At 39.2% G+C, this 25,702-nt stretch overlaps 1 protein-coding gene across 1 annotated transcript in view; it reads left to right on the top strand.

Annotated features, from left to right (window-relative positions):
• DNAH6 (dynein axonemal heavy chain 6) overlaps nucleotides 1-25,702 on the top strand; it is a 234,851-nt gene that overhangs the window by 70,449 nt on the left and 138,700 nt on the right. Inside the window, exons 21-32 of the mRNA XM_038561598.1 lie at nucleotides 1,132-1,344; nucleotides 2,241-2,333; nucleotides 7,086-7,205; nucleotides 9,482-9,662; nucleotides 11,461-11,557; nucleotides 14,428-14,647; nucleotides 17,616-17,780; nucleotides 17,865-17,978; nucleotides 19,627-19,752; nucleotides 19,836-19,991; nucleotides 20,500-20,661; nucleotides 24,041-24,178. Coding sequence (XP_038417526.1) covers nucleotides 1,132-1,344; nucleotides 2,241-2,333; nucleotides 7,086-7,205; nucleotides 9,482-9,662; nucleotides 11,461-11,557; nucleotides 14,428-14,647; nucleotides 17,616-17,780; nucleotides 17,865-17,978; nucleotides 19,627-19,752; nucleotides 19,836-19,991; nucleotides 20,500-20,661; nucleotides 24,041-24,178 — 1,785 coding nt within the window. The remainder of the gene's footprint in view (nucleotides 1-1,131; nucleotides 1,345-2,240; nucleotides 2,334-7,085; nucleotides 7,206-9,481; nucleotides 9,663-11,460; nucleotides 11,558-14,427; nucleotides 14,648-17,615; nucleotides 17,781-17,864; nucleotides 17,979-19,626; nucleotides 19,753-19,835; nucleotides 19,992-20,499; nucleotides 20,662-24,040; nucleotides 24,179-25,702) is intronic.

Below are 25,702 nucleotides of genomic sequence, written 5' to 3'. Positions count from 1 at the left end.
TGCCAAAGATTTTTTTTTTTTCAATTTTTGTTTCTCTCTGGCCTTGGGTCCTCCCTTTATATTGTCCCTGGAGAGAATCTGTCTCTGCAACTAATCAGTCTATATTCCACTGTTATTTTTATTCAATATTTGTTAGCCCAATGAGAGAAATGAGGGTCATTCTCTTGTGTTCTGACTAAGCCTCTATCTTAGCAAGGCACTATGTTCCTTGTTCTCAGATTGCTTACCTTCACAGGTGTTCCTGCCCCTCCTCTAGTTGTAGTAATGAGCTTAGATGTTTTTCTTTCCCTCTTCCACAAGTAGAACTTTTATTTTCCCAGCCTATTTCTCCCAGTATATACAGAAATCTACAATGGGTTATCTATCACAATGCCTTGAAATGACAGTATTTTTTGTTCGTTTCCCTGACATTAAGTCTTTTGTTCTCTAGGGAAACTAGGAAAAATGGGCTGATTAGTTTTACAATCCTGACTGCTATGTCCCTCTCCAAGCCAGCTCATAAGGTTCACTTTCTTAGGATACTCCCCAATCTTCCCTGTGAACACCTCAATATTTGTAGCCCCCAGGGACTTCACAGTCTCATGCTACCCTATGCTCACTCCTTAGCAATTTATTTTTAAAATTTAGCTGAATTTTCCTACTAGCTTAAATAGTAACCCAAAGCATCTGTCCTAGGTAAGCAAATTCTCAAGTCCTATTTTTTTTTACTTTGGAGAAATTCACAGATACCAGTCTTTCCCCAAATTTTGAGTTAGTTGGTTGCCCTGCAACCTCAATTTTTTTGATGGACAGAGTACTCCTTTTTTGTAAGAGTACAAGTGGTGTTCTTTCCAGGTTCTCTACATTCCTAAATTGAAACAGAAATCTTGAGCTATGTTTTTAAGATAGGAGAGGTGGGGAGGGGGAGGGGGTTACTGGGTGATGAACATTAAGGAGGGCACTTGATATTATAGGCACTGAGTGTTATATGCAACTGATGAATCACTAAATTCTACCCCTGAAACTAATAATACACTATATGTTAAATAAAATAAATAAATAAACAAATATTTAAAAAGAAATAAACTTGTATATCTATGGTCAAAAAAAAAGATAAAAAACATGGTATCTTTAAGAATGTTTGCTTTCCAGCTTCCAGTTATCATTGACTTGAGGAACCCAACTTTGAAGCCAAGACATTGGGCAGCTATTGAACAAACAGTTGATGCCTCCTTAGTGGACCTTGAAATTCCATTAACCTTGGAGAAGCTCTCCGAGTTGCATGTTTTTGACTTTGGTCAAGAAATCCAGGACATTTCTGGACAAGCTTCTGGAGAAGCTGCCTTGGAAACAATTCTTAAAAAGGTAAACCTGAAAAATGTGTTCTGAAGATCACGGAATGTAAAGGTTTTCATATTCAGTGTGAAGATCACCAACTTTTTATTCATCTAGATGGGTTTTCAGCATTGCAGCTCTCACCCTCTTGTTATCAGTTATCCTTCTGTTTTTTCCTTTCATTTATTACCATTATTATTATCAGTAGCAGTTTTATCATTATCTTCTTTCGACTTAGCTTACAGCCCACTTTGATGACAACGAAGTTTGAAATTTGCATAGTTCTATAAAAAACCACATTCTATGGAAAAACTTTTATACCAAAATACACCATCTTTCAAACTACCAGATAGAACTAACAGTGTGAAATGTTACAAGACATTAAAGATGGGTAGCCCAGGTGGCTCAGCAGTTTAGCGCCACCTTCAGCCCAAGGTGTGACCCTGGAGACCAGGGATCAAGTCCCATGTCGGGCTCCCTGCAAGGAGCCTGCTTCTCCCTCTGCCTGTGACTCTGCCTCTCTCTCTCTCTCTCTCTCTCTCTCTCTGTCTCTCATGAATAAATAAATAAAATCTTTAAAAAAAGACATTAAAGAAACTTCCCTACTTAAGCTACTTACCTCCTTACCCTAAAAATACACACATAGCTACAAATCACTTGAGTAAAAAGAAATATTTTCCTTATTTTTAAAACATAAAGTGGTAAGGGATACACATTAACATATCAAATTATTCATATGTATGAATGCTCATCAATAAAATTTAGCATATCTGTATCATTTAATCAAGAAGAGAATTTTAAGAATTTTAAAGGCAGGAAAGAGGAGAATGGGATAATTATGGAGTTTTCACTTATTTTATTCTATATGCATTTGTTGAGTAAACACAAATGAATTTAGGTATTCTAAAACTTGAATTATTTCTAAGGTGGAAGATTCTTGGAAAACAACTGAATTCGTCATTCTCCCTCATCGTGACTCCAAAGATGTGTTTATCCTGGGTGGCACTGATGACATACAGGTAGGTTACTGGGTTATTGAAAACCCATGGGAGGGGATCCCTGGGTGGCTCAGCAGTTTAGGACCTGCCTATGGCCCAGAGTGCGATCCTGGCGTCCTGGGATTGAGTCCCACATCGGGCTCCCTGCTTGGAGCCTGCTTCTCCCTCTGCCTGTGTCTCTGCCTCTCTCTCTCTCTCTCTCTCTCTCTCTCTCTCTATCTCTCTTTCTCTCTCTGTCTCTCATGAATAAATAAATAAAATCTTTTTTAAAAAATGAAAAGAAAAGAAAACCCATGGGAAATATTGGTCAGACCTACTCCTGAATCTCCTATGAGAAATTATGGTGAAGGAATGAAATATAAGAGTTAGTAAATAAGAAAAAATCTAATTAGAAAGGTAAAATATGAATATGAATAATTGACAGGGATGCTAATACATATTTAGCAAAGCTATATATATATAAATATATATATATTAATATTATAATCCTATAGCTAACAGTTGAAGAATTTTGAAAAACAAGAGGGGATCCCTGGGTGGCTCAGCAGTTTAGCACCTGCCTTTGGCCCAGGGTGCAATCCTGGAGTACCAGGATCGAGTCCCGCATCGGGCTCTCGGCATGGAGCCTGCTTTTCCCTCTGCCTGTGTCTCTGCCTCTATCTCTCTCTCTCTATGTCTATCATAAATAAGTAAATAAATCTAAAAAGAATTTTGAAAAACAAGAGATAATTTATGGCTGAAGTGATCACAGAATCCTTGCTAGACCAGCAAAGACATGCTGGACCTTAAAGAGTAAATGAGATTTGACATATATAGACGAGAATGAAGAGCATTTCATTTTTTTTTTTTTTTTTTTTTTTTTTTTTAATTTATTTTTTTATTGGTGTTCAATTTACTAACATACAGAATAACACCCAGTGCCCGTCACCCATTCACTCCCACCCCCCGCCCTCCTCCCCTTCTACCACCCCTAGTTCGTTTCCCAGAGTTAGCAGTCTTTATGTTCTGTCTCCCTTTCTGATATTTCCCACACATTTCTTCTCCCTTCCCTTATTTTCCCTTTCACTATTATTTATATTCCCCAAATGAATGAGAACATATAATGTTTGTCCTTCTCTGACTGACTTACTTCACTCAGCATAATACCCTCCAGTTCCATCCACGTTGAAGCAAATGGTGGGTATTTGTCATTTCTAATAGCTGAGTAATATTCCATTGTATACATAAACCACATCTTCTTTATCCATTCATCTTTCGTTGGACACCGAGGCTCCTTCCACAGTTTGGCTATCGTGGCCATTGCTGCTAGAAACATCGGGGTGCAGGTGTCCCGGCGTTTCATTGCATTTGTATCTTTGGGGTAAATCCCCAACAGTGCAATTGCTGGGTCGTAGGGCAGGTATATTTTTAACTGTTTGAGGAACCTCCACACAGTTTTCCAGAGTGGCTGCACCAGTTCACATTCCCACCAACAGTGTAAGAGGGTTCCCTTTTCTCCGCATCCTCTCCAACATTTGTTGTTTCCTGCCTTGTTAATTTTCCCCATTCTCACTGGTGTGAGGTGGTATCTCATTGTAGTTTTCATTTGTATTTCCCTGATGGCAAGTGATGCAGAGCATTTTCTCATATGCATGTTGGCCATGTCTATGTCTTCCTCTGTGAGATTTCTGTTCATGTCTTTTGCCCATTTCATGATTGGATTGTTTGTTTCTTTGGTGTTGAGTTTAATAAGTTCTTTATAGATCTTGGAAACTAGCCCTTTATCTGATATGTCATTTGCAAATATCTTCTCCCATTCTGTAGGTTGTCTTTGAGTTTTGTTGACTGTATCCTTTGCTGTGCAAAAGCTTCTTATCTTGATGAAGTCCCAATAGTTCATTTTTGCTTTTGTTTCTTTTGCCTTCGTGGATGTATCTTGCAAGAAGTTACTATGGCCGAGTTCAAAAAGGGTGTTGCCTGTGTTCTTCTCTAGGATTTTGATGGAATCTTGTCTCACATTTAGATCTTTCATCCATTTTGAGTTTATCTTTGTGTATGGTGCAAGAGAGTGGTCTAGTTTCATTCTTCTGCATGTGGATGTCCAATTTTCCCAGCACCATTTATTGAAGAGACTGTCTTTCTTCCAATGGATAGTCTTTCCTCCTTTATCGAATATTAGTTGCCCATAAAGTTCAGGGTCCACTTCTGGATTCTCTATTCTGTTCCACTGATCTATGTGTCTGTTTTTGTGCCAGTACCACACTGTCTTGATGACCACAGCTTTGTAGTACAACCTGAAATCTGGCATTGTGATGCCCCCAGATATGGTTTTCTTTTTTAAAATTCCCCTGGCTATTCGGGGTCTTTTCTGATTCCACACAAATCTTAAAATAATTTGTTCTAACTCTCTGAAGAAAGTCCATGGTATTTTGATAGGGATTGCATTAAACGTGTATATTGCCCTGGGTAACATTGACATTTTCACAATATTAATTCTGCCAATCCATGAGCATGGAATATTTTTCCATCTCTTTGTGTCTTCCTCAATTTCTTTCAGAAGTGTTCTATAGTTTTGAGGGTATAGATCCTTTACATCTTTGGTGAGGTTTATTCCTAGGTATCTTATGCTTTTGGGTGCAACTGTAAATGGGATTGACTCCTTAATTTCTCTTTCTTCAGTCTCATTGTTAGTGTATAGAAATGCCACTGACTTCTGGGCATTGATTTTGTATCCTGCCACGCTACCGAATTGCTGTATGAGTTCTAGCAATCTTGGGGTGGAGACTTTTGGGTTTTCTATGTACAGTATCATGTCATCGGCGAAGAGGGAGAGTTTGACTTCTTCTTTGCCAATTTGAATGCCTTTAATGTCTTTTTGTTGTCTGATTGCTGAGGCTAGGACTTCCAGTACTATGTTGAATAGCAGTGGTGAGAGTGGACATCCCTGTCTTGTTCCTGATCTTAGGGGAAAGGCTCCCAGTGCTTCCCCATTGAGAATGATATTTGCTGTGGGCTTTTCGTAGATGGCTTTTAAGATGTCGAGGAATGTTCCCTCTATCCCTACACTCTGAAGAGTTTTGATCAGGAATGGATGCTGTATTTTGTCAAATGCTTTCTCTGCATCCAATGAGAGGATCATATGGTTCTTGGTTTTTCTCTTGCTGATATGATGAATCACATTGATTGTTTTACGGGTGTTGAACCAGCCTTGTGTCCCAGGGATAAATCCTACTTGGTCATGGTGAATAATTTTCTTAATGTACTGTTGGATCCTATTGGCCAGTATCTTGTTGAGAATTTTTGCATCCATGTTCATCAGGGATATTGGTCTGTAATTCTCCTTTTTGGCGGGGTCTTTGTCTGGCTTTGGAATTAAGGTGATGCTGGCTTCATAGAACGAATTTGGAAGTACTCCATCTCTTTCTATCTTTCCAAACAGCTTTAGGAGAATAGGTATGATTTCTTCTTTAAACGTTTGATAAAATTCTCCTGGGAAGCCATCTGGCCCTGAAGAGCATTTCAAACCATTTAAATGAGGCAGAGAAACACGAGCAAGCATTTCAAATTGATAGCACACTAAAAAACTAAGTTCACTTGAATTTTGTAAGATTAGGAGTAGATGGCCATGCTCTATGAACAACAAAAGAAAATAAATCTGGGGCGCCTGGGTGGCTCAGTTGGTTAAGCATCTACCTTTGGTTCAGGTCATGATACTGAGGTCTTGGAATTGATCCCTACATGGGGCTCCCTACGCAGAGAGAGCCTACTTCTCCCTCTCCCTCTGCTCTTCCTCCCTGCTCATACTCTCTCTCTAATAAATAAAATCTTGAAAGAAAGAAAGAAAGAAAGAAAGAAAGAAAGAAAGAAAGAAAGAAAGAAAGAAAAGAAATGAAAGAAAAAGAAAGGAAAGAAAGAAATCTAACCTATGTATTTGCAATATTCTTAGTGATTTAAAATTCAAAGACACATTTGTTTACCAAAAGGATCTGTGTCTTCCGGCCTATTTTAAAAAGTAAAGTCCTGGCCCATTTGAATGTACCCCCACCAGAAGTAGAGATGACATGGCTTTGCCAGGTGTAGCATGGAAGAGCAAGACCAGATGTCATGCTGGGCAGTAGATGGGAGAGCAAACCCACAATGGAAATCAGGCAGTGTGAGGCCAAGTGATGCTAGGTCATGGGGCTTCGCTCTCAAGAAATTTATAATTTAAATAGAGTGATTAAAATCCTTTAGATTGACATACACATTTTTTAGAATGCATATGTCTGTGAGGGTAGCTGCAGTGTTAGAGAAAAAGTAAAGGAAGAAGGTAGAGGGAAAATGGTTTTTAATTGTTCTGAGCTTGATATCAATGAGTTCAATTTCAGCCTTCAAGATAATTGAGATAAAATGATGTTTCATTGGATAGAGAAGACACCTAATTTTGCAAGTTTTGAGTACTTTGAGAAATAAAGGCCTACATGACCAAATGGTATAAAGAAGTACCAGATACCTTAAAGTAGGAGGAGAGAGGAGGAGAATATTGAACCAAACAAAAATCATGTGCCATTAATAGTATAGAAACAGCCAAGATTTGGCAATCAAAAGTCTCTTGATGACATTTGAAAGAACATCACAGTGGGTTGTGAGCCATCATGAAGTGGATGAGAAAGGGAAGTGGGTAGGTAGGAAACAGTAGGTGGAACTAAGCTATTTATTCAAAAAGTTGGCTTTTCAGTGGATTCTTGGAATTAAACATCTGTAATTATCTTTGAGAGCACAAACACAGGATGCTGCATGTGTTCTTTTTTAAAGGTCCTTCTTGATGACAGCACCATCAACATTGCAACCATTGCCTCATCACGTTACGTTGGTCCATTGAAAACTCGAGTGGATGACTGGCAGAAACAACTTGCTTTATTTAATCAGACACTGGTGAGTGAAGGTGATTTCAATTCATGTGCTCAGAGAATTGGAGAGCCATGGTACCTTAGAAATCATTTCTTTAGTCACTAAAGTATGATGTAGTTTAGAGATAAGATTTAATTGTTGACATTTTGTTATATTCAGAATGTAAGAAAAATGCAAATATATAGCACTCTTCTTTATATGATTTTGCTATCTCTCTTGTATTAGTTATTATTGCCATGAAACAAAATACCACAAATTTGGTGAAATGAACAGTCTATATTTATTATTCCTCGGTTTCTGTGGGTCAGGAGTTCATATGTGGCTTAACTGAGTCTCCTAGTTAGGGTCTCACAAAAGTTCAATCAAGATGTGGGGCAGGGCTTGGTTCTCATCAGAGGTTCAACTCAAGGAGGATCTACTTTCAAGCTCACTCAGGTTGTTGCCAAAAATTATTTCCTCACAATTTTGGGACTAAGTGCTTCAGTTTCTTGCTGGCTGTCAGCTGGAGGTCATCTTCAGCTCCTATATGTTGCCCACATTTTTTGTTTATTTATAAATCTATAGTTTTATCAAAACAAAACTCATCAGCATGGGATGAAGTTTACATTTAAGCAAAATTTTCACAGAAACCTAACACATGCCTGAAAAGATTTTATAATGGAGTTCTAGAAGCAGGTCTAGATGAAGGGAAGCACTGATAGGTATCATGATTCAAGATAGCATTTTGAGTATTAATTAATTATTAAGATAAAAACATTTTTTGTTCTGTGTTTTAAAAGTGACCACTATCCCATTATGAAAATTTAATCTTCTCCTGAGACCAGAGCTTTTGAAATCATTCAGCTCTTGAAATGAGTCAGTGAACTTGGGCTGTCAGTGACTGAACCCTGTCACCAATGTCTGAAACCATTCAGTTAAAAAAACAGAGAGGCTCCAAGAGTTTTTCCTCCTTAGAACATGAGCCCTTGCCTTTCCCTACTCTCATTCCCCCTGTACCATTTTCTTCCTCTCCCTAAGTACCTCAGTCAGTTGATATTATAACTTCATAACTGGAAAAGAAAGAGTCTTCTTATCAATGAGAAGAATTAGTATCTGTAATAACAGTCTTCCTGTGCATACAATCCAGTGACTTGCCCTCCTCAGCCAATTTCCATCCGAAAATGCAGCTTTGGTAACTTATTAACTGGCTTTAACCTTGCTGGCAACAACATTAAGCTCAGGTAGGGAACACACTGGCTTCTAAGCCTCAATCATTCAAGCTTTTAGACCACCTCTCACAGTGCCACAACAATCTCATATTTATTGGAAAAACATGCAGTGTTGCTTGAAGTCTGCTTGGTGCCCTTCCTTGTGGTACACCTTTCCTTTTTATTTTATTCTAGCTCAGACTATCCCATAGTAGAACGAAGAACCCACTTACACTGACTTACTTTGTTCCCAGCCTATCTCTTTCTTAGACGTCAGATTTTTAGCTTGATTTAATTATGTTTAGATTTCTAAATATTCTAATATGAAAGGTTATCTGGGAAATAATAAAGGCACTAAGTAGGAAAAGATAATTTGTGCCAACCTTGTGTCATAGAGATCATTTTCAGGAATCTACCCTCTTTGATGAACACCTTATAATCTGACCCTGTCCAGCCTCCTCTACTGATGAGTGGGCCGGATGAAGAGAGGGACTACAGAGCAAAGTAATGTTTTCATAGAGGGTTCTTTTAAAAAGTGCCAAATAGGACTTTCTAAAGAATTAACTGTCTGGAGTGGTTGTGACATCAGTTCTCAGGCATAACCCCTAAATCCAGAATGAGAAGAGAGAAATTTTCACAGACGTTGGGCCTACACATGCAATGGCAGGACGTAGAGAAGACAATGAGAATTACCATTCTGACAGTGCATTTCTGGTTTCTTCAATAATAGTGACTACCTCTAAGGGGAGAGGCAGTGGGTGATTTTCTTCTTCCTCCAGTCCTCTGTACCTACTGCATGTTCTGTCACAAGCAAATTTTACTTCTCTGATTGAAGAATGAGAAATGAATCATATTTCTTTTCTAAAAAGAGAGAGAGAAGAATATAGATATAAATGGGGGGAGATGGTAGACTCATAATTCTGCCTAGTATAACATGGGTTGAAATTAGGCTGCAGGGAGTCTTGGACCTTTTAAGGAGGTTTCATCTCAAAGAACCTGTGAGAAGTCCCCAAAATGAAAAAGATATAGTGAGTCCCCATGTAATTATTTTTAATGTGACTATGTTTTCAGTTCAGGATTAAAAATTTGGTTATGCCTGTATTTTTCCTCTAGGAAGAGTGGCTGAACTGCCAAAGAAATTGGCTATACCTAGAAAGTATTTTTAATGCTCCAGATATTCAGAGGCAATTGCCTGCCGAAGCTAAGATGTTCCTTCAAGTGGATAAGTCATGGAAAGAAATCATGAGGAAGGTGAACCGGTTGCCTAATGCTCTTCGAGCAGCTACTCAACCAGGTATAAAACAAAAATTTAAAAAAACAAACTAAAAGACTTTACAACCATCTAAAATGATTAACACCTGTAAGATCCTGACAATATGTGGTACACTCAATCCTTGATTCTTGTCATCATTGATGACCAGGAATATTTGTAGCATATCTGACACTCTTCCTGAGCAATGTGAATTGAACACTGTTGTTGTGGTTGTTGTTAATTATTATCATTGTTATTATTACCTGTCAGCTGAGTTCATAGTTTTGACACCCAAGAATCTGATTCTTTTTGCTGCTTTCATAATTTGGTTCCTGCCACAGAGAATCAGTGATGCTTGCATGACACAATTTGACTACAAGACATATATTCACATCCAGGTGACCTAGTCTGCTAAAGCTCTCACAGACTTGTAACCATAAAAATGTTCACATTTTATCTTTCATTAATTCATGAAAAACATTTAAAAATATTACCACAAATTATGATTCTAATCTCAAGGTTGAAATGTGTTTTAATAAGTTCGGTTTCTAGGGATGTGGAATCAATGCTTTGGTGCATGCATATACATGGTTATTGAACTTTATCAAAGCCTCAGCAAGCTTGCTTGTTGTTCTGCAACATATGACCTTTCCTGGTGAATACCTCCAGATAGCTTCCCTGTCAAGCAGAAGCAGCCTGATGGGCTATGCTCTTTGCCCAAAGAGTCTTACGTAAAAGCAGAAACAGAAAGGAAAAACTATATGGTGTGAACAGAATTGAAAACTTTTAAACTTTGGGCCTCGGAAGGTCACCCACATTCCTTGACTCCTAGCCATCTTCCAGCCAGCAACTGAATCACTTCAGCCTCTGCTTCTGTCCTAACATCTCCTGCTCTGTCTCTGACCCTCTTGCCTCCCTCCTAGAAGAACCCCTGTGATTACATTGGGCACACTAGATAATCCAAGATAGCCTCCCCATCCCATGATCATTGGTCACATCTCCCAACTTCCTTTTTCCATATAAACTAACATATTCTCAGGTTCTGGGGAATAGGGCACAGACATCCCTGAGAGTACTTTATTCTGCCTACCACATGCATATTCAAATCTTTTGCTGCAAAAATATTAATGTGTGTGATTACAGAGTACTGCTGCAGTCTCCACTGGACTTGTTATGTAAAAGCTTTTGAAATTTAAAAAATATATGTGATTCTTAAATATATCTGGCCATAGGGATTTCAGAGAAAGAAGTGCGGATCTATATATGTCATTTCAGGTGATGATGAAGCTATGAAGGAAAATAGCATAAGGGGCTGCAGAACAGCTGGGGGCTGCTGTGTGTGTGTGTGTGTGTGTGTGTGTGTGTGTGTGTGTGTGTTTGATGGAGGGCTGTTTTGACAGAGTGGCTTTTGAGCAGAAAGTATTAGGAAAGAAGGAATGAGACACGTGTGCAAATCTGAAGGAGGGTATGAAAGGCAGAAGAACAAAGGTGAAGACCCAAGATGACATTGTACTTAGCACACAGAACGGTTTGTGCTTGGGTTTGGCTTTGGTTCATGCATTCCCAGCCCCTTAAAAGTGGGGGGTGTCAGGTAAAAAATAAAAAATGTTTCAGGTTGAATACTTGTCTGTCTGTGGTAAATACTGAAATTAATATTAGATCATGTTATTAAAAGTAATAGTTAATATTGTTAGCCAACTTCCCCCAATTTAGATTTCTTCTCAAATAAAACCAAAGCTTTGAAGAATGCTAATGTCATATTTTACTTCCACTTAAAATTGTATCTCCTATTTATTTTAACACAATATAACCAGTATCTTTTTTCCCCCCCAACAAACAGGACTTCTGGAAACTTTTCAAAATAATAATGCATTACTTGACCAAATTCAAAAGTGTCTAGAGGCATATTTAGAATCCAAAAGAGTTATCTTTCCAAGGTAAGTTTATAAAGCAACCTATGATATTTTCTGTAGTGAAGATTATCCATTAATTTAAAAGGATATACTTAAAAACAAACTATAACCTCAAAATATCAGGGAACCAGAGCAAGAAACAAGAAAGATATCATAATTGGCTGACCAATCCAGCTTATATCTTGACTGAAGAGTGTAAGTCTCAGAGATTAAGGTAGAGTATTTGGTAAAGAATTAAGTGGTTAAGTACCCAAGGTGCTGAGGGATTCTTGGTTTCAGCATTGTTTCATTTTTGGGTGCGCACACGTGTCCCTGCCTCTGTACATGTTTACACTGATGTGAAAAGTCAGAGAACCTTGTGTTGCCTGAGCAGGTTTCTTTGGGTTAATCAATGACCTAAGAGTGTCCCTGGAGAAGTTGTCCAAGAGATCATTTCACAAACTCCAAATGAAATTTTTTACTCATCTCTTTATTCCAAAAACATACTAAATGTTATGCTCAGAGCTAAAGATACAAAGAACAAGACTGGATCCCTACCCTAATGGGGCTCATGGTTAACAGGTGGATAGTCAGGTAAATAAACCATTATAATATAATTATATAACACCAGAATAAACTACTTGATGTTAGCCAATGATCCCAACTTCAGTCATTAGGGCACATTGTACTATAACACAGATGATATTGGCAAAATGGATTATCTTTCCTGGTATTTTCCTGTTTGTTGTTAAGGAGTGGCCATTAATTAAGGTCTGTCCTAGGAAAAACACTGTGGCAGCCAGGGTTAGGTCCATATCTGGGTTACTTGGTCAAGAGGGGTAATTGCTGGGTACCAGGACAGGGTATGTGTGTACATGAGAAATCCAAGACCCGAAAGATTTGGTTGAGTTTTCACAGAAGTGGTCAGGCTTTAAAGAATACACACAAATCTTACTAAAACATCATTCAGGTGACATGGAGAAAGGTAGAAGAATCTGAGGTTTGGAATGTGCCTTTTGTCTGTTTTACTCTTAAATCAGTGGTTCCCAATTTGAGTCTCCCAAAGCCGGAGAAAATCTATATACTACTTTTGATTTCTTTGTGTCTTTTGGAAGATTTATAAACATTATCTCAAAGAATATAAAATGAAATTCAGGGGGCCTGGATGGCTCAGTCAGTTAAGTGTCCAACTCTTGGTTTCAGCTCAGGTCATGATCTCAGGGTTCACACTCAGCCGGGCACCTGATGGAGATTCTCTCTTCCTCTTCCTTTGCCCCTCCCCCCATAATCTTTCTATTAATTAATATATCACTGTTGGGAAGCCTGGGTGGCACAGTTGTTGAGCATCTGCCTTTGGCTCAGGTCGTGATCCCGGGTCCTGGGATTGGGTTCACATTGGGCTTCCTGCATGGAGCCTGCTTCTCCTTCTGAGTATGTCTCTGCCTCTCTCTGTATGTCTCTCATAAATAAATGAATATATATATATATATAAAGTCTAGGTTTTGGCTTTGTGCTGCTTTAGACATTCTTGAGCACATCTCTTGGAGTACCGACAAGAAAACTGGAAACAGTTTACTTATGATATTAAAAGCGAAAAGCTTCAGCTTTTATTTGTTCTTTTGCTTAGAACTACATAAACTGGGTCTGCTACGTGTATTATGTCAGGAGGCTCTATGTGGTATTGGTTTCACCCTGCAGACCTTAATGAAGACATACTGTGAGCTGCAGACCAAGTTAGCTTCTGGGGATACAAGATGAATACAGTACTGTTCCAGATTTCACAGGGCTCATGGTCCAATCTTCATAGTTATCTGTTTCTTTAGTTTAAAAAGAAGCATGGGCACAAATTAATTATTACTGGATGGTAAAGAAGCAGGACTTATAAGAGTCCAACCAGTAGCATCTTTATTTCTAACTAATAACTGTCTTTGCATTCTCTGCTGGGAGCTGGTTTCTTCCTGCCCCTGGACAAAATTTTGAGCAGACCTCTGAATTTTCTGGTCATTCTCAAATAATTAAAACAAACACATCTTGTCACTTCAACCCTATAAATGATCTTTAATAATCAAACTCTAAACTTCTTTTAAAGTGAAAGCTTCCCCTTTCCCTGCCCAGGTCTGTTGCAGGTCTAAAGGCTTTAGTGTTGATGAGGGTATATGGTAAATCAACCCTCCCCTCTCCCTATTAGGTTTCTGAGACTCTAGGTTTGGGGCAAGGAGAAGAGAGGCAAGGCAGCAGAGCAGCCTGACTGGGCTGGTGCATATCTGGCCCCCTCTCTTCGACATGGGGACTGTCATGGGCTCTTTACCATTCATTCCCTTCAAAACCTAGGGATCTCTCATAGTGAAGATCCAGAAGTGAAGTGTCTTCTCTGGCCAGGCCCTTATCCCTCTCCCTCATCCCTCAGCACCCACACAGGCCCCTTCCCCAATTCTTTTCCTACAGTGTCTTCATGTCTCCAAATGGCCCTGGTGGGCAAGATCACAGAAAATCCCATGCAGATTACACCAGCATGGCCCACGTGTGGATATTCACAGACCCAAATAAAGCTCCTCTAACCACCTATCCATCTACCCAACACATTAGGTGTTGAAAGCAGGTAGGTGTAAGGTGTTAAGGCTAGATTCTAGGGAAAACTAACATATCTTCACTCTAGAACAAATCAGTATCATGGCAAGAGCTAGCATTTTTTGAAAAAAATTATATGTATCAGGCACTAATTCTAGATGTCTGAGATGCATCCACACTAGTCTCTATAGCAATTGTATTTAGAGACAAGTAGTCTCCCCAGAAATCCAGGACCAGTAGGTTGGAGGTTCAAGAAATCAGTGACTGAGAAAGAGATTTATCTTTCATGTCTACATAAGGCTTTCCTTCACTTTCAAGTTACATTTTAAGTATTTTCTTTAATCCAGATTTTACTTCTTGTCAAATGATGAACTTCTGGAGATTCTGGCCCAAACACGAAATCCCCAAGCTGTGCAACCACACTTACGGAAATGCTTTGACTCCATTTCAAAGCTTGAATTTGCTGTCATGCCTCCTACTGAAGGAAAAATTCCTGGTGTGGAAGGAGAGCCAGAAAAGGTTTACACTAATGATATTTTAGCGATGCTATCACCAGAAGGAGAACGGGTGAGGTGCTTTTTGTTTATAATTCTTTACAGGGAAGCTTTGTTGCCATTCTAGGGTTAAGGGTAGAAGTTTCCTCTTTGTCCTCTAAAGCATTCATCAAGGACTATGGCATCGCACTCTGTGGGCTCAGCAGTTTCAGAGATAACCAAGATGAAATTCTTGGCCACAAAGAGCTCTAGTGGAGATATGGTCAAACAAATGTTTAAGAAGTACCACGGTTGGGGGGATCCCTGGGTGGCTCAGCGGTTTGGCGCCTGCCTTTGGCCCAGGGTGCGATCCTGGAGTCCCGGGATCGAGTCCCATGTCAGGCTCCTGGCATGGGGCCTGCTTCTCCCTCTGCCTGTGTCTCTGCCTCTCTCTCTCTCTCTCTCTCTCTCTGTGTGTCTAAAATAAATGAAAGAAAGAAAGAAGAAAGAAAGAAAGAAGAAGAAGAAAGAGAGAAAGAAGAAAGAAAGAAAGAAAGAAAGAAAGAAAGAAAGAAAGAAAGAAAGAAAGAAAGAAAGAAAGAAAGAAAGAAAGAAAGAAAGAACCACAGTTGGGAATGTGAACTGGTACAGCCACTCTGGAAAACTGTGTGGAGGTTCCTCAAAGAGTTAAAAATAGATCTGCCCTACGACCCAGCAATTGCACTGTTGGGTATTTACCCCAAAGATACAGATGCAGTAAAATGCCTGAACACCTGCACCCCAATGTTTATAACGGCAATGTCCACAATAGCCAAACTGTGGAAGGAGCTTTGGTGTCCATTAAAAGATGAATGGATAAAGAAGATATGGTCTATGTATACAGTGGAATATTCCTCAGCCATTATAAACGACAAATACCCACCATTTGCTTCAACGCAGATAGAACTGGGGGGTATTATGCTGAGTGAAATAAGTCAATCGGAAAAGGACAAACATTATATGGTCTCATTCATTTAGGGAATATAAAAAATAGTGAAAGGGAATAGAAGGGAAGGGAGAATAAATGTGTGGGAAATAATAGAAAGGGAGACAGAACATAAAGACTCCTAACTCTGGGAAACGAACTAGGGGTGGTGGAAGGGAAGGAGGGCAGGGGGTGGGGGTGAATGGGTGACGGGCACTGAGGGGGGCACTTGACGGGATGAGCACTGGGTGTTATTCTGTATGTTGGCAAATTGAACACCAATAAAAAATAAATTTATTATTTAAAAAATAAATAAATAAAATAAAATTTCACAAAGAAAAAAATATAGTGAAAGGGAATAAAGGGGAAAGGAGAGAAGATGAGTGGGAAATATCAGAGAGGAGGACAAAACATGAGAGACTCCTAACTCTAGGAAACGAACCGGGTAGTGGAAGGGGAGGTGGGCGGGGGGTTGGGGTGACTGGGTGATGGGCACTGAGGGGGGCACTTGATGGGATGAGCACTGGGTGTTATGCTATATGTTGGCAAATTGAACTCCAATAAAAAATAAAAAATAAAAAGAAACTAAAAAAATAAAAAGAAACACACTTTAACATACAAAAAAAAAAAAAAAAGAAGAAGAAGAAATACCACAGTTGGGCAGCCCCAGTGGCACAGCGGTTTAGCGCCACCTTCAGCGGGGGTGTGAGCCTGGAGACCTGGGACTAAGTCCCACGTCAGGCTCCCTGCATGGAGCCTAATTCTCTCTCTGCCTGTGTCTCTGCCTCTCTCTCTCTCTGTCAGTCATGAATAAATAAGTAAAATCTTTAAAAAAAAAAAAAAAAGAAGTACCATAGTAAATGCAATGACAGAAGTATATGCTTTATTCTGAGTAGAGATAAGAACAGAGTAGAGATAGAGATAGAGTAGAGATAACTGGAGGCCTTACTGCCTTACTCAACTCTCCGCAAGAGGCAGAAGAGTGAACTGGTTAAGAGTGCCAGTTCTACTGTCGAGCCACCTGGATTCAAGTCCTATCTTTTAACCTCATCTATAAAATGAAGAATAGTAATAGTGCCTGATTAATGAGATACTGAGGATTTTCAAGTAGTACATTATGTAGATTACTTAGAACTGTATCCAGTGGGTGCTATGAAAGTGGTAGTTGTCACTGCTGGCAGTGGTGTCTCCAGGACACTGCACAATGCCTAGTATATAGTAAACACCAAGCAAGTGAATGCATTCTCCTATGGAGACCCACAGGACTTCACAGAGAAGAATCTCTCTCCCTCTCTCTCTCTCTCTACGCCCCCCCTTCTCCTCCCTGTACACTTCTCTCTCTCTCTCTCTCTCTCTCTCTCTCTCTCTCTCTCTCACACACACACACACACACACACACACACACACACAGAGGCAGCCAAAGAAGGTGGAACATAGACATAGGAGGGAGAACATTCCATACAGAGGAAACGTGTGGGGAAATGCCAAGGATTTCAGTCCAGTTAGAGCAAGACATGTGTTCATGGGAGTGGTAGAAACCTGTAAACATTTTACTTGTCCTGAATTGGCCCTTTTGCAAAGGAATTCACCCATCACTAGTGCAGAAGCAGAGAAAAGGGAGGACCATGGCCAGTATCCAGGGAAACCATGAAAGTTAAAAGGAGGGTGAAAGAAGAACTAAGACACCCAGGCAAGCAGGGCAGTCAGGTCATTGGAAGTCCAAGAAATAAATATGAGGACTGAAAAGCATCAATTGGACTTGACAGTTGAAAGAACATTGGTAACCTTAATGACCTTAACAGGTTTAGAGGAACAGTTAGGGACAAAAATCAAATGGCAGTAAGTAGGAAAAGAAAGGGAAGGAATTCATGTAGTCAGTCATATATACGCCTTTTTTCAGGAATTTGGCTCCAAAGAGAAGCAGTTAAAAAAAAAAAAGAGGGGGTAAGGAGAGATCTGTAGAGTGGGATATCAATAGAAGGTTCTAGTATTTGTGGTTAGGCTTCAGTGTTTCAGGGTTCTGTTATAGAAGCACAGAGGATATATGGCTGGCAGGTCCCACACGGAACATGATGTCATTGCTCTGATTATCTTCTAGGTTAGCTTAGGAAAAGGCTTGAAGGCCCGGGGCAATGTGGAGGAATGGCTTGGTAAAGTGGAAGAAGCCATGTTCGTGTCTCTGCGACGCCTGTGCAAAGCTGCCATCGTTGACTATCAGGCGAAACCAAGGACAGACTGGGTGATTGCTGGCCACCCTTCTCAAGTAACTTACACTCCTTAAATTTCCACCTCTGAATCCGTTTTTGGTGAGATGCATCGCACATTTAAGGATGATGTTTCCATGCAGGTGATCCTGACTATTTCTCAGATCATGTGGTGCCGTGATTTGACTGAGTGTTTGGAAAGAGAAGGTGGTAATCACATAGAGGCCCTGGAAGATTTTGAGAAAGTAAACTTTGAGGTGAGATTTTTAACAAGGTGACATTGAACATATTGCTGTACAGGATGGTCTCGTTAGTGGGTTGTTTGGGGTTTTTTTTTTTTTTTTTTTTTTTGGTATGGTTAATGCAAAGAACTTTTAATGCTCTGACATGACTTAGAAAGCTTTAATGGGTGACGGGCACTGGGTGTTATTCTGTATGTTAGTAAATTGAACACCAATAAAAAAAATAAATTAAAAAAAAAAAAAAAAGAAAGCTTTGGGGTTCTTACTAAAACCATTTATGCTCAGGTTTTCTTAAGGATACTACCTTGATATTTTTTAAGTATTTATAAGACATTAAAATAGGAGGAAAAGACAATTTAAAGAGGAAAATCTCAAGATTATAATGGCTTGCTACATTTAAGGAGACTGTATTTAGTAGGTCTTGAATATCTCTCACAGACATTTATTCAATTCAGGAAAACGCCAGGACTTGTGTCATTTCTATTCTTAGGCTCAAGATGTGCTTTTCTACTATTCTAGAGAATCCTGAGGCAGCCAATAAAACAATAAATTACTGAATCCAAATACCATTCTTCAAGAATGTTTAACCTATAGTTCGGAAATGCCACTTTACAGCTATGCCTAATCTTTAATTCCAAATTTAATTCTATTTCCAAGCAAAGTTGCATGTTTTAAAAATCATCTTTGAAACAGAAACGGAAAGAAACAACCCTCTTCAGTTGAGAGAACACTATCTCTTGAGGACCTCTTAGAATTTCATGTCACAAAGCCACAGAGGAGAGAAAAGACTCTATATGGAAAGTTCCCTTGACCTCTGTGTAGAGGTGGTCCCTGATTAAGGTCAGCATGAGCGAAAATTCAGCATAGCAGCTCAAGGCTTCAAAGACACTGCCCTCCTTTGAAAAAGATTGAACCTTGGGGCACCGGGGTGGCTCAGTCAGTTAAGCATCCAACTCTTGGTTTTGGCTCAGGTCATGGCGTCAGGGTCATGAGATCCAGCTCAGCGCTCTGCAAGTAGTCAGTCTGGAATTCTTTCCCCCTCCTTCTCTCTCCCCCTCTGCTCCTCCCCTCTCCCCACCATGTGCTCTTGCGCACTCTCTCTCTAAAATTAAAAAAAAAATTTTTAATTCTTTTAAAATGAAAAAGATTGAGTCATTTAGGTGAAAATTGGGAGCACAATCTGTCCAAAAATGCTCTCATTCAGTCAATTATTAGCTTATTAAAAATGCTCAGGTTTTCTGATTATCAACGGAAAAACTACCCCTGAAAATGAGGAGTGCCTCCTTAATCATATTTAATTTTTAGGGAGAACAGTCTTCTCTAGAGACATCATCATGTAGTTAAGAGCATGGGCTTTCCTCGAGGTTTTGCCACTTCATAACTGTGTGACTGCCACCAAGTTACTTACCCTCTCAGATCTTTAGTTTTTCTCTAGTGTAAAATGAGGAAAAAGATAGTATGTGCTTCATAGAAGTCATCTAGGAATTAAGTAAGTTAAACTTTTGTCCTGTTTGGTCACAGAATTACAGATTCTTAAGATTAGTTTTGACAAATTTCAAATCCAAATTTAATAGTAAGAAACAGAAAAAATAGTAAAAAAAAATAGATATGTAAGCTGATTTTTAAAAATTAATAATGACAATTTTTCTTTTTTGATTTGTAGAGATTAAATGCCCTGGCAGTGATAGTTCGAGGCAGTCTTCCAAAATTACATAGAAACATCATAACTGCCTTAATTACTATTGATGTACATGCAAGAGACATAGTCACCGAACTTGTTCAAGCCAAGGTAACTTATATTTAAGTAAAATCATATTTTTCTTCCTGAAATTAGTGTACCTAATATATGTATCATTGTTATCACTCATTTAGGTAGAGGAAGTCGATTCCTTTGACTGGCAGAGACAACTGCGCTATTATTGGGATATAGATTTGGATAATTGTGTAGCTAGGATGGCACTCTCTCAGTACACTTATGGCTACGAGTATTTGGGTGCATGCCCAAGATTAGTTATTACTCCTCTCACGGTAAGCTACTGATGACTTAGGTTAAGAGTGATACAAATGCTTTCTTAAAATAGTCTTAAAAAGGGGCACCTGCGTGGCTGGGTTGGTTGTGATCTCGGGGTCCTGGCACTGAGCCTCCACATCAGGCTCCTGCTCACCAGGAAAGTCTGCTTCTCCCTCTTCCTGTCCCTCTGCCCCTGCTTGTGCTCTCTCTCACTCCCTCTCTATCTCTCAAATGAATAAATAAAATCTTTTTTAAAAATAGTCTTGAAAAATAATAAATAAATAAATAAAATAGTCTTGAAAAGTTCCATCTAACCTTAACTCTTCAAAGGATTTGCCATGAATCCATCTTTGTGAAGCAGAGATTTGCATCATTAATCATGTGCCTGGATCTTTGAGTATATTTCAATTGCTATAAAACCTTTCATAGAAAATAATGACCCTCCTCCTGTACAAAGGAAGGGACTTATAAACATGTGGCTTGAGTCAGCTCCCTTCAGTAATGACAATTTATGCACTTCTCCAGGACCGCTGTTACCTTTGCCTCATGGGAGCGTTGCAGCTTGATCTGGGAGGTGCGCCAGCTGGTCCTGCTGGCACTGGAAAAACGGAGACAACCAAAGACCTAGCTAAAGCTCTTGCCATCCAGTGTGTGGTCTTCAACTGCTCCGATGGTTTGGACTACAAGGTACAGTCCCAGCCTCTGAACACTAACATTAAGTGCTTTATGGGCTTTCTCACTTGCAACATGGCCTGACAAAAAAAAAAAAAAAAAAAAGGAGAGAAGGGGTGATGGCAAGCAAGGGGAAACTAGTAAGACAAGGGATAGTCAAAGTGAGTTAAATAGAGCAAGGGAAAAGAGTCAACACAAAGTGGGCTGAGTGGTCTAGGTAGGAATCAAGGCCATTGGGTGGTCTACCAAATGGAGGCAAAATTAAAAATCTGTTCATGTCACTGAGTAGAAAGAAGTGAGATGAGATACAAGATATAATAGGGAAATCTTGGAATAAGGAACATGCTTACAGGAAGAGATGAGCAATTCAAAGAGTTGTGTACTGAAAATGAAATAGGGGGCACCTAGGTAGCTCAGTGGTTGAGCATCTGCCTTTGGCTCAGGTTGTGATCCTGGGGTCTTGGGATCAAGTGCCACATTGGGCTCCCTGCAGGAAGCCTGCATCTTTCTCTGCCTATGTCTCTGCCTCTCTCTGTGTGCCTCTCATGAATGAATAAATAAAATATTTTTTAAAAAAAGAAAGAAAGAAAATGAAATAGGTAGGAGGTGAGAATTCATGGTAAGATTTTTCAGTATAGTAGTTCTCAAAGTTTTTGGTCACAGGACCCCCATACCTTATTCCCCTTCTAGGTTTTCACAACACAAAGTAGCATATTAAACACTTTATGAAGTCTCACAGTTAGGAAACCTCTTTAGCTTTATTTAATTCACCAAATCTGGGATATTTTGACCATGGGTGCCTTTTGGCCACTAACCCACAGAGCTGATAGTCTCATTTTTCTGAAAGTTACGTCAATGCCTATATAACACCCAAATTTAGAAAGTAATCATTTAAATTGTTCAAGTAAATTGTAATTCATTTATTCTTACAGAGTAAATCATACTTATTTTTCAGAAGCATCTTCAGAAATTGGTGTTTCATGGGACTTTCTGTAAAACCCTCCGCCATTTTTAAAATCTAGGAGAAAAAAAAGTGTCAATGGGAATGTCTTTTTTTTATTAATAAAAAATAATGTTTTTTTAATAAACAAAAAAACGATGGAAGGGCAACACAGACAGTAAGTTATTTCACAGGAGCAGAACAAGTGAGGAACAAGAAACCAGAAAATCTTGAGAGAAGTAATCAGGAAATGTGACCCTTCTCCATCCAGAGCAGGTGGCAAAGACAGCCTCTGGGTACACACAGGAAAGAATATGGGAAACTGCTGTCGGCAATCTCTGGAAGAATTGATACTCCCTAACATCTCACATTTATGGGGATCTGCTCCCATCACTATAAGTTATCTCATCTCAGCAGAGGTACATCAAGTTTTATGATAGTGGTGATTTTTTTATTTTGGCCATAATAATTTTGGTTGTTTTTGAGCTTCTCAAATCAAAATTTGAATTTATACACTCAAATCCATCTTTTAATGATTAGCTAGTCATCACTTAGGCTCAGACAGTCCTGGGAGCTGTGCATTTCCAAAGGCACGATGTATACTGTTGTGACACTTAAAGCCACAGGGTACATCTACGTGATTGACTTATCTTAGACTCTAGAGCAGGGATCCGCAAACTTTTAGGAAAATGCCAAGTGGTAAATATCTTAGGCTTGCAACTTGTCAGTTCTTTCTGCTGTTGTGGTACGAAAGCATCCATGTACAATGTGTAAATGTAATATATTATGAATGAGCATGGCTGTGATCCATTAAAATTCCGTTCACAAAACAGGTGTCAGGACAGATATGGCTGTGTTCTGTCGTTTGATGACCTCTGAAGTACCAGTTACATTCAGTGATAAGAAATTTAAGTATTTATTTGTTCTTATTTATACTCTACCTTGTTCCATAAGGGTTTATTACACTAACCTTTTAAAATTTAATATCAGGGCACCTGGGTGGCACAGTCGGTTAAGTGTCTGACTTTTGGTTTCAGCTCAGGTCATGATCTCAGGGTCATGAGATTGAGCCCCACATCAGGCTCTGCACTGACCATGAAGTCTACTTGGGATTTTCTCTCCATTTCCCTCCCACTTGTTTTTTCTCTCCCTCTCTCACTCTAAAATAAATAAATAAATCTTTAAAAAATAATTAAATTAAAGAAATATCTACATGTAGAAAAAATTTAACTGTACAGAAGGATCCAAAGTTAAAAATAACAGATTTTTTCCCCTATTCACATCACCCAGTTCCACTCTCCAGAGACCAGGTTTCTGATTGTTTTTACTTCTTCTGGTGATTGCTATTATCTCTAAGAACTTGTGTCTGTTACTTTATTTGTATATATCAATTTTGGACATTATCTGCCAACTTATGAAATCAAGATTTTATTAGGTATGACCTTCCAACTTTCTGTTCCAACTTCACTTCCTAATTTTTGTTAGTTTATATAATTTTGTCTTACTATGTCAAGGTATATAAAGTTGTACTGTTCTATAACTATAATTATGCCTTCTTTGCTTTGTCTGGGGATGAATATAAAAATGTAAACCCATTATATAGCACTTATAATATCATGGATGATTCATAATGGAATTTAATGGAATAATGGAAATAGAAAAGGATCAATACATACATCATGAACACTCTACCATTCAAAGGAACACATTCCAAGACAAATACCATATGATTTCACTCATATGTGGAATTTAAGAAACAAAACAAATGAGCAAAAGGGTAACAGAGAGGGAGAAGGAAACCAAGAAACAGACTCTTAACCATAGAGAACAAACTGATGGTCACCAGAGGGAAGATGGTTGAGGAGATGGGTGAAATAGGTGATGAAGATGAAGGAATGATGAGCACTGGGTATTGCATGGAAGTGTTGAATCACTAAATCCTACACCTGAAACTAATATTACACTGTCTATTAACTAACTGGAATTTAAATAAAAACTTTAAGAAAACAATAAAGGAACATATTCTAAGCTTCAGGATTAATGGGTTGTTTTTCTATGTCTTTTTAGCTTTCTTCTTCTAAAGCAATGTTTTTCCAGCTTTACTGTGCTTATAAATCACCTGAAGATCTCATTTTAGTGCCTATTCTAATTCTGGGGAGGGACTGAAATTTTGTATTTTAAAATCCCCTGGGTGATGTCAACTCTTAGTGGTTCACTTTGAGAAGCCAAGAACCAAGTGGTTCTCAAAGTGTTAACTCTGGATCAACAGTATTATCACCACCTGGCAACTTGTTAGAAATGCAAATTATCTGGCCACACTCCAGACATCCAGAAGAAGAAAAACTATTGCTTATTTGCAGATACCACCTCTTTTTAATATTTCTACTCAGAATTTAACTTTTGAAGGAGTTCAGCTTTGCAACACAAAGTTGAATAGCATTATTCTGATTTCAGATGATGGGGCGCTTCTTCAGCGGTCTGGCACAGTCAGGGGCCTGGTGTTGCTTTGATGAATTTAATCGAATTGACATAGAAGTTTTGTCGGTCATTGCACAGCAACTCATTACTATTAGGAATGCCAAAGCTGCAAAGGTAATCTATAGGACAATTGTCCAGGAAGGTAGCATTTCTTAAGTCTGTAACCAAGTGATAGCATGTTGCATTTTAGGAAGAACAGTGCTAGCTGTACCATATCTACTCACCTTTCCAGTGTAATTGGTGAGTACTACAGCAATAAGACTTAATTGAGTGAATTAATTCCTCATCCAGGTAACACAGAAGCAACCATACATCAGACACTGTGTGGGGACCTGGAGATACAGAGATGGTGAGACTCAGTCCTGCCCTCAAAGAGCTCTGTGCTTCCCACTCCCAACACACACATGCACATATACATCCACTCGCACCCCATCCCTGTCCCTCCACCTCCTATTTCCCTCTGCACTTTTCTGGCCTTTCACATTTATTTCTCTGTTAGGTTTCTCTACTGTACCTCTTCTGGACTCTACTGCCATCATGGCCCCCAGGCTCAGCCTCATGCTGGTAGGAAAATGAGAGAAGAGCCCTACAGAACCCAGGGGGACCTTGTTTCTCAATCTATACAAACCAGAACAAGCTTGCCAGTTGTTTAATATTTAAATACTCACTGCCCTGAGTCCCTATCGAGTCCTCTACCACTACCATGTCCCCTTTTAAAGAGCACCAGACCTTTGCTGGATCCTGGTGTAGCAAGGGGGACTCTGGACCCAGCTGTAGCTCTAGAGACAGAGGCATTTTCACTGGAAGGTGCCCTGCTAAAGAGTTGTTAAATTTTTGATCATCACTTCTACAAAAAAGCAAATTACAGAACAAGTAAAAAGAAAGCAGAAATTGAACTTTAATGAGTCACTTAATTGTGCCAGGCATTGTACTTTACATTTATTTCATTTTCAAACCAAACCTACATGAAGTAGAAGGCATTTTTCCAAGGTTACAGATGAAAAGGATTCAAAGAAATTAAAAAATATTTCTGGGAACACCACAAACCAAGATATAAACCTAAATCTGTATGACCCTAAAGTCTGAGCTCCTTCAACTACACACTCTTCTGCCTCCCACACCTTCAGAGGAGGCCTGTATTAAATGCAGGGACCTCCAGATAGAGCATAACTCATAAGTCACTGTCACCTTGTTGAGCCTTTAGCAGAGAGCAAAGCACAGGAAGTAAGAAAGAAGGACCAATGAGAATGGAGGCAGGATGGAAGCATTGCTGACCAGAGGGCAACAATGAGAGATAAAAGGAAGGGAGGAAGACATCTGAGATAGTTGGAGGGGAATCAATCCCCTGGAACAGATGAAAAAGCTAGTGCACAGAAACTAACAGGCTTGAATAGCACAAACAACCATTCAGTGGCAGCAGGACTGGTCTCCATTATACTGCCCAGCATTTTCTCCTCTGAACTATGACACATCTGCTAGTCTTCCCCTGTATTCTTTGTGTATGTTAATAGTGCCCTCCTCATGTGACCCAGCTAGAAACCTGGAATTGTAACTCCGTGATTCCTGGTCTTGTCATTTGTTCAATAATAATTCCTTACTGGTCCCCCGGTCTATAGTTTGTCCAGCCTCTCCACTGCC

This window comes from Canis lupus, chromosome 17 (assembly GCF_011100685.1).
Source record: "Canis lupus familiaris isolate Mischka breed German Shepherd chromosome 17, alternate assembly UU_Cfam_GSD_1.0, whole genome shotgun sequence".
NCBI classification, from domain to species: Eukaryota; Metazoa; Chordata; class Mammalia; order Carnivora; family Canidae; genus Canis; species Canis lupus.
The sequence above is the reverse complement of the archived record's forward strand: the minus strand, read 5'-3'. Positions and strand labels throughout refer to the sequence as shown.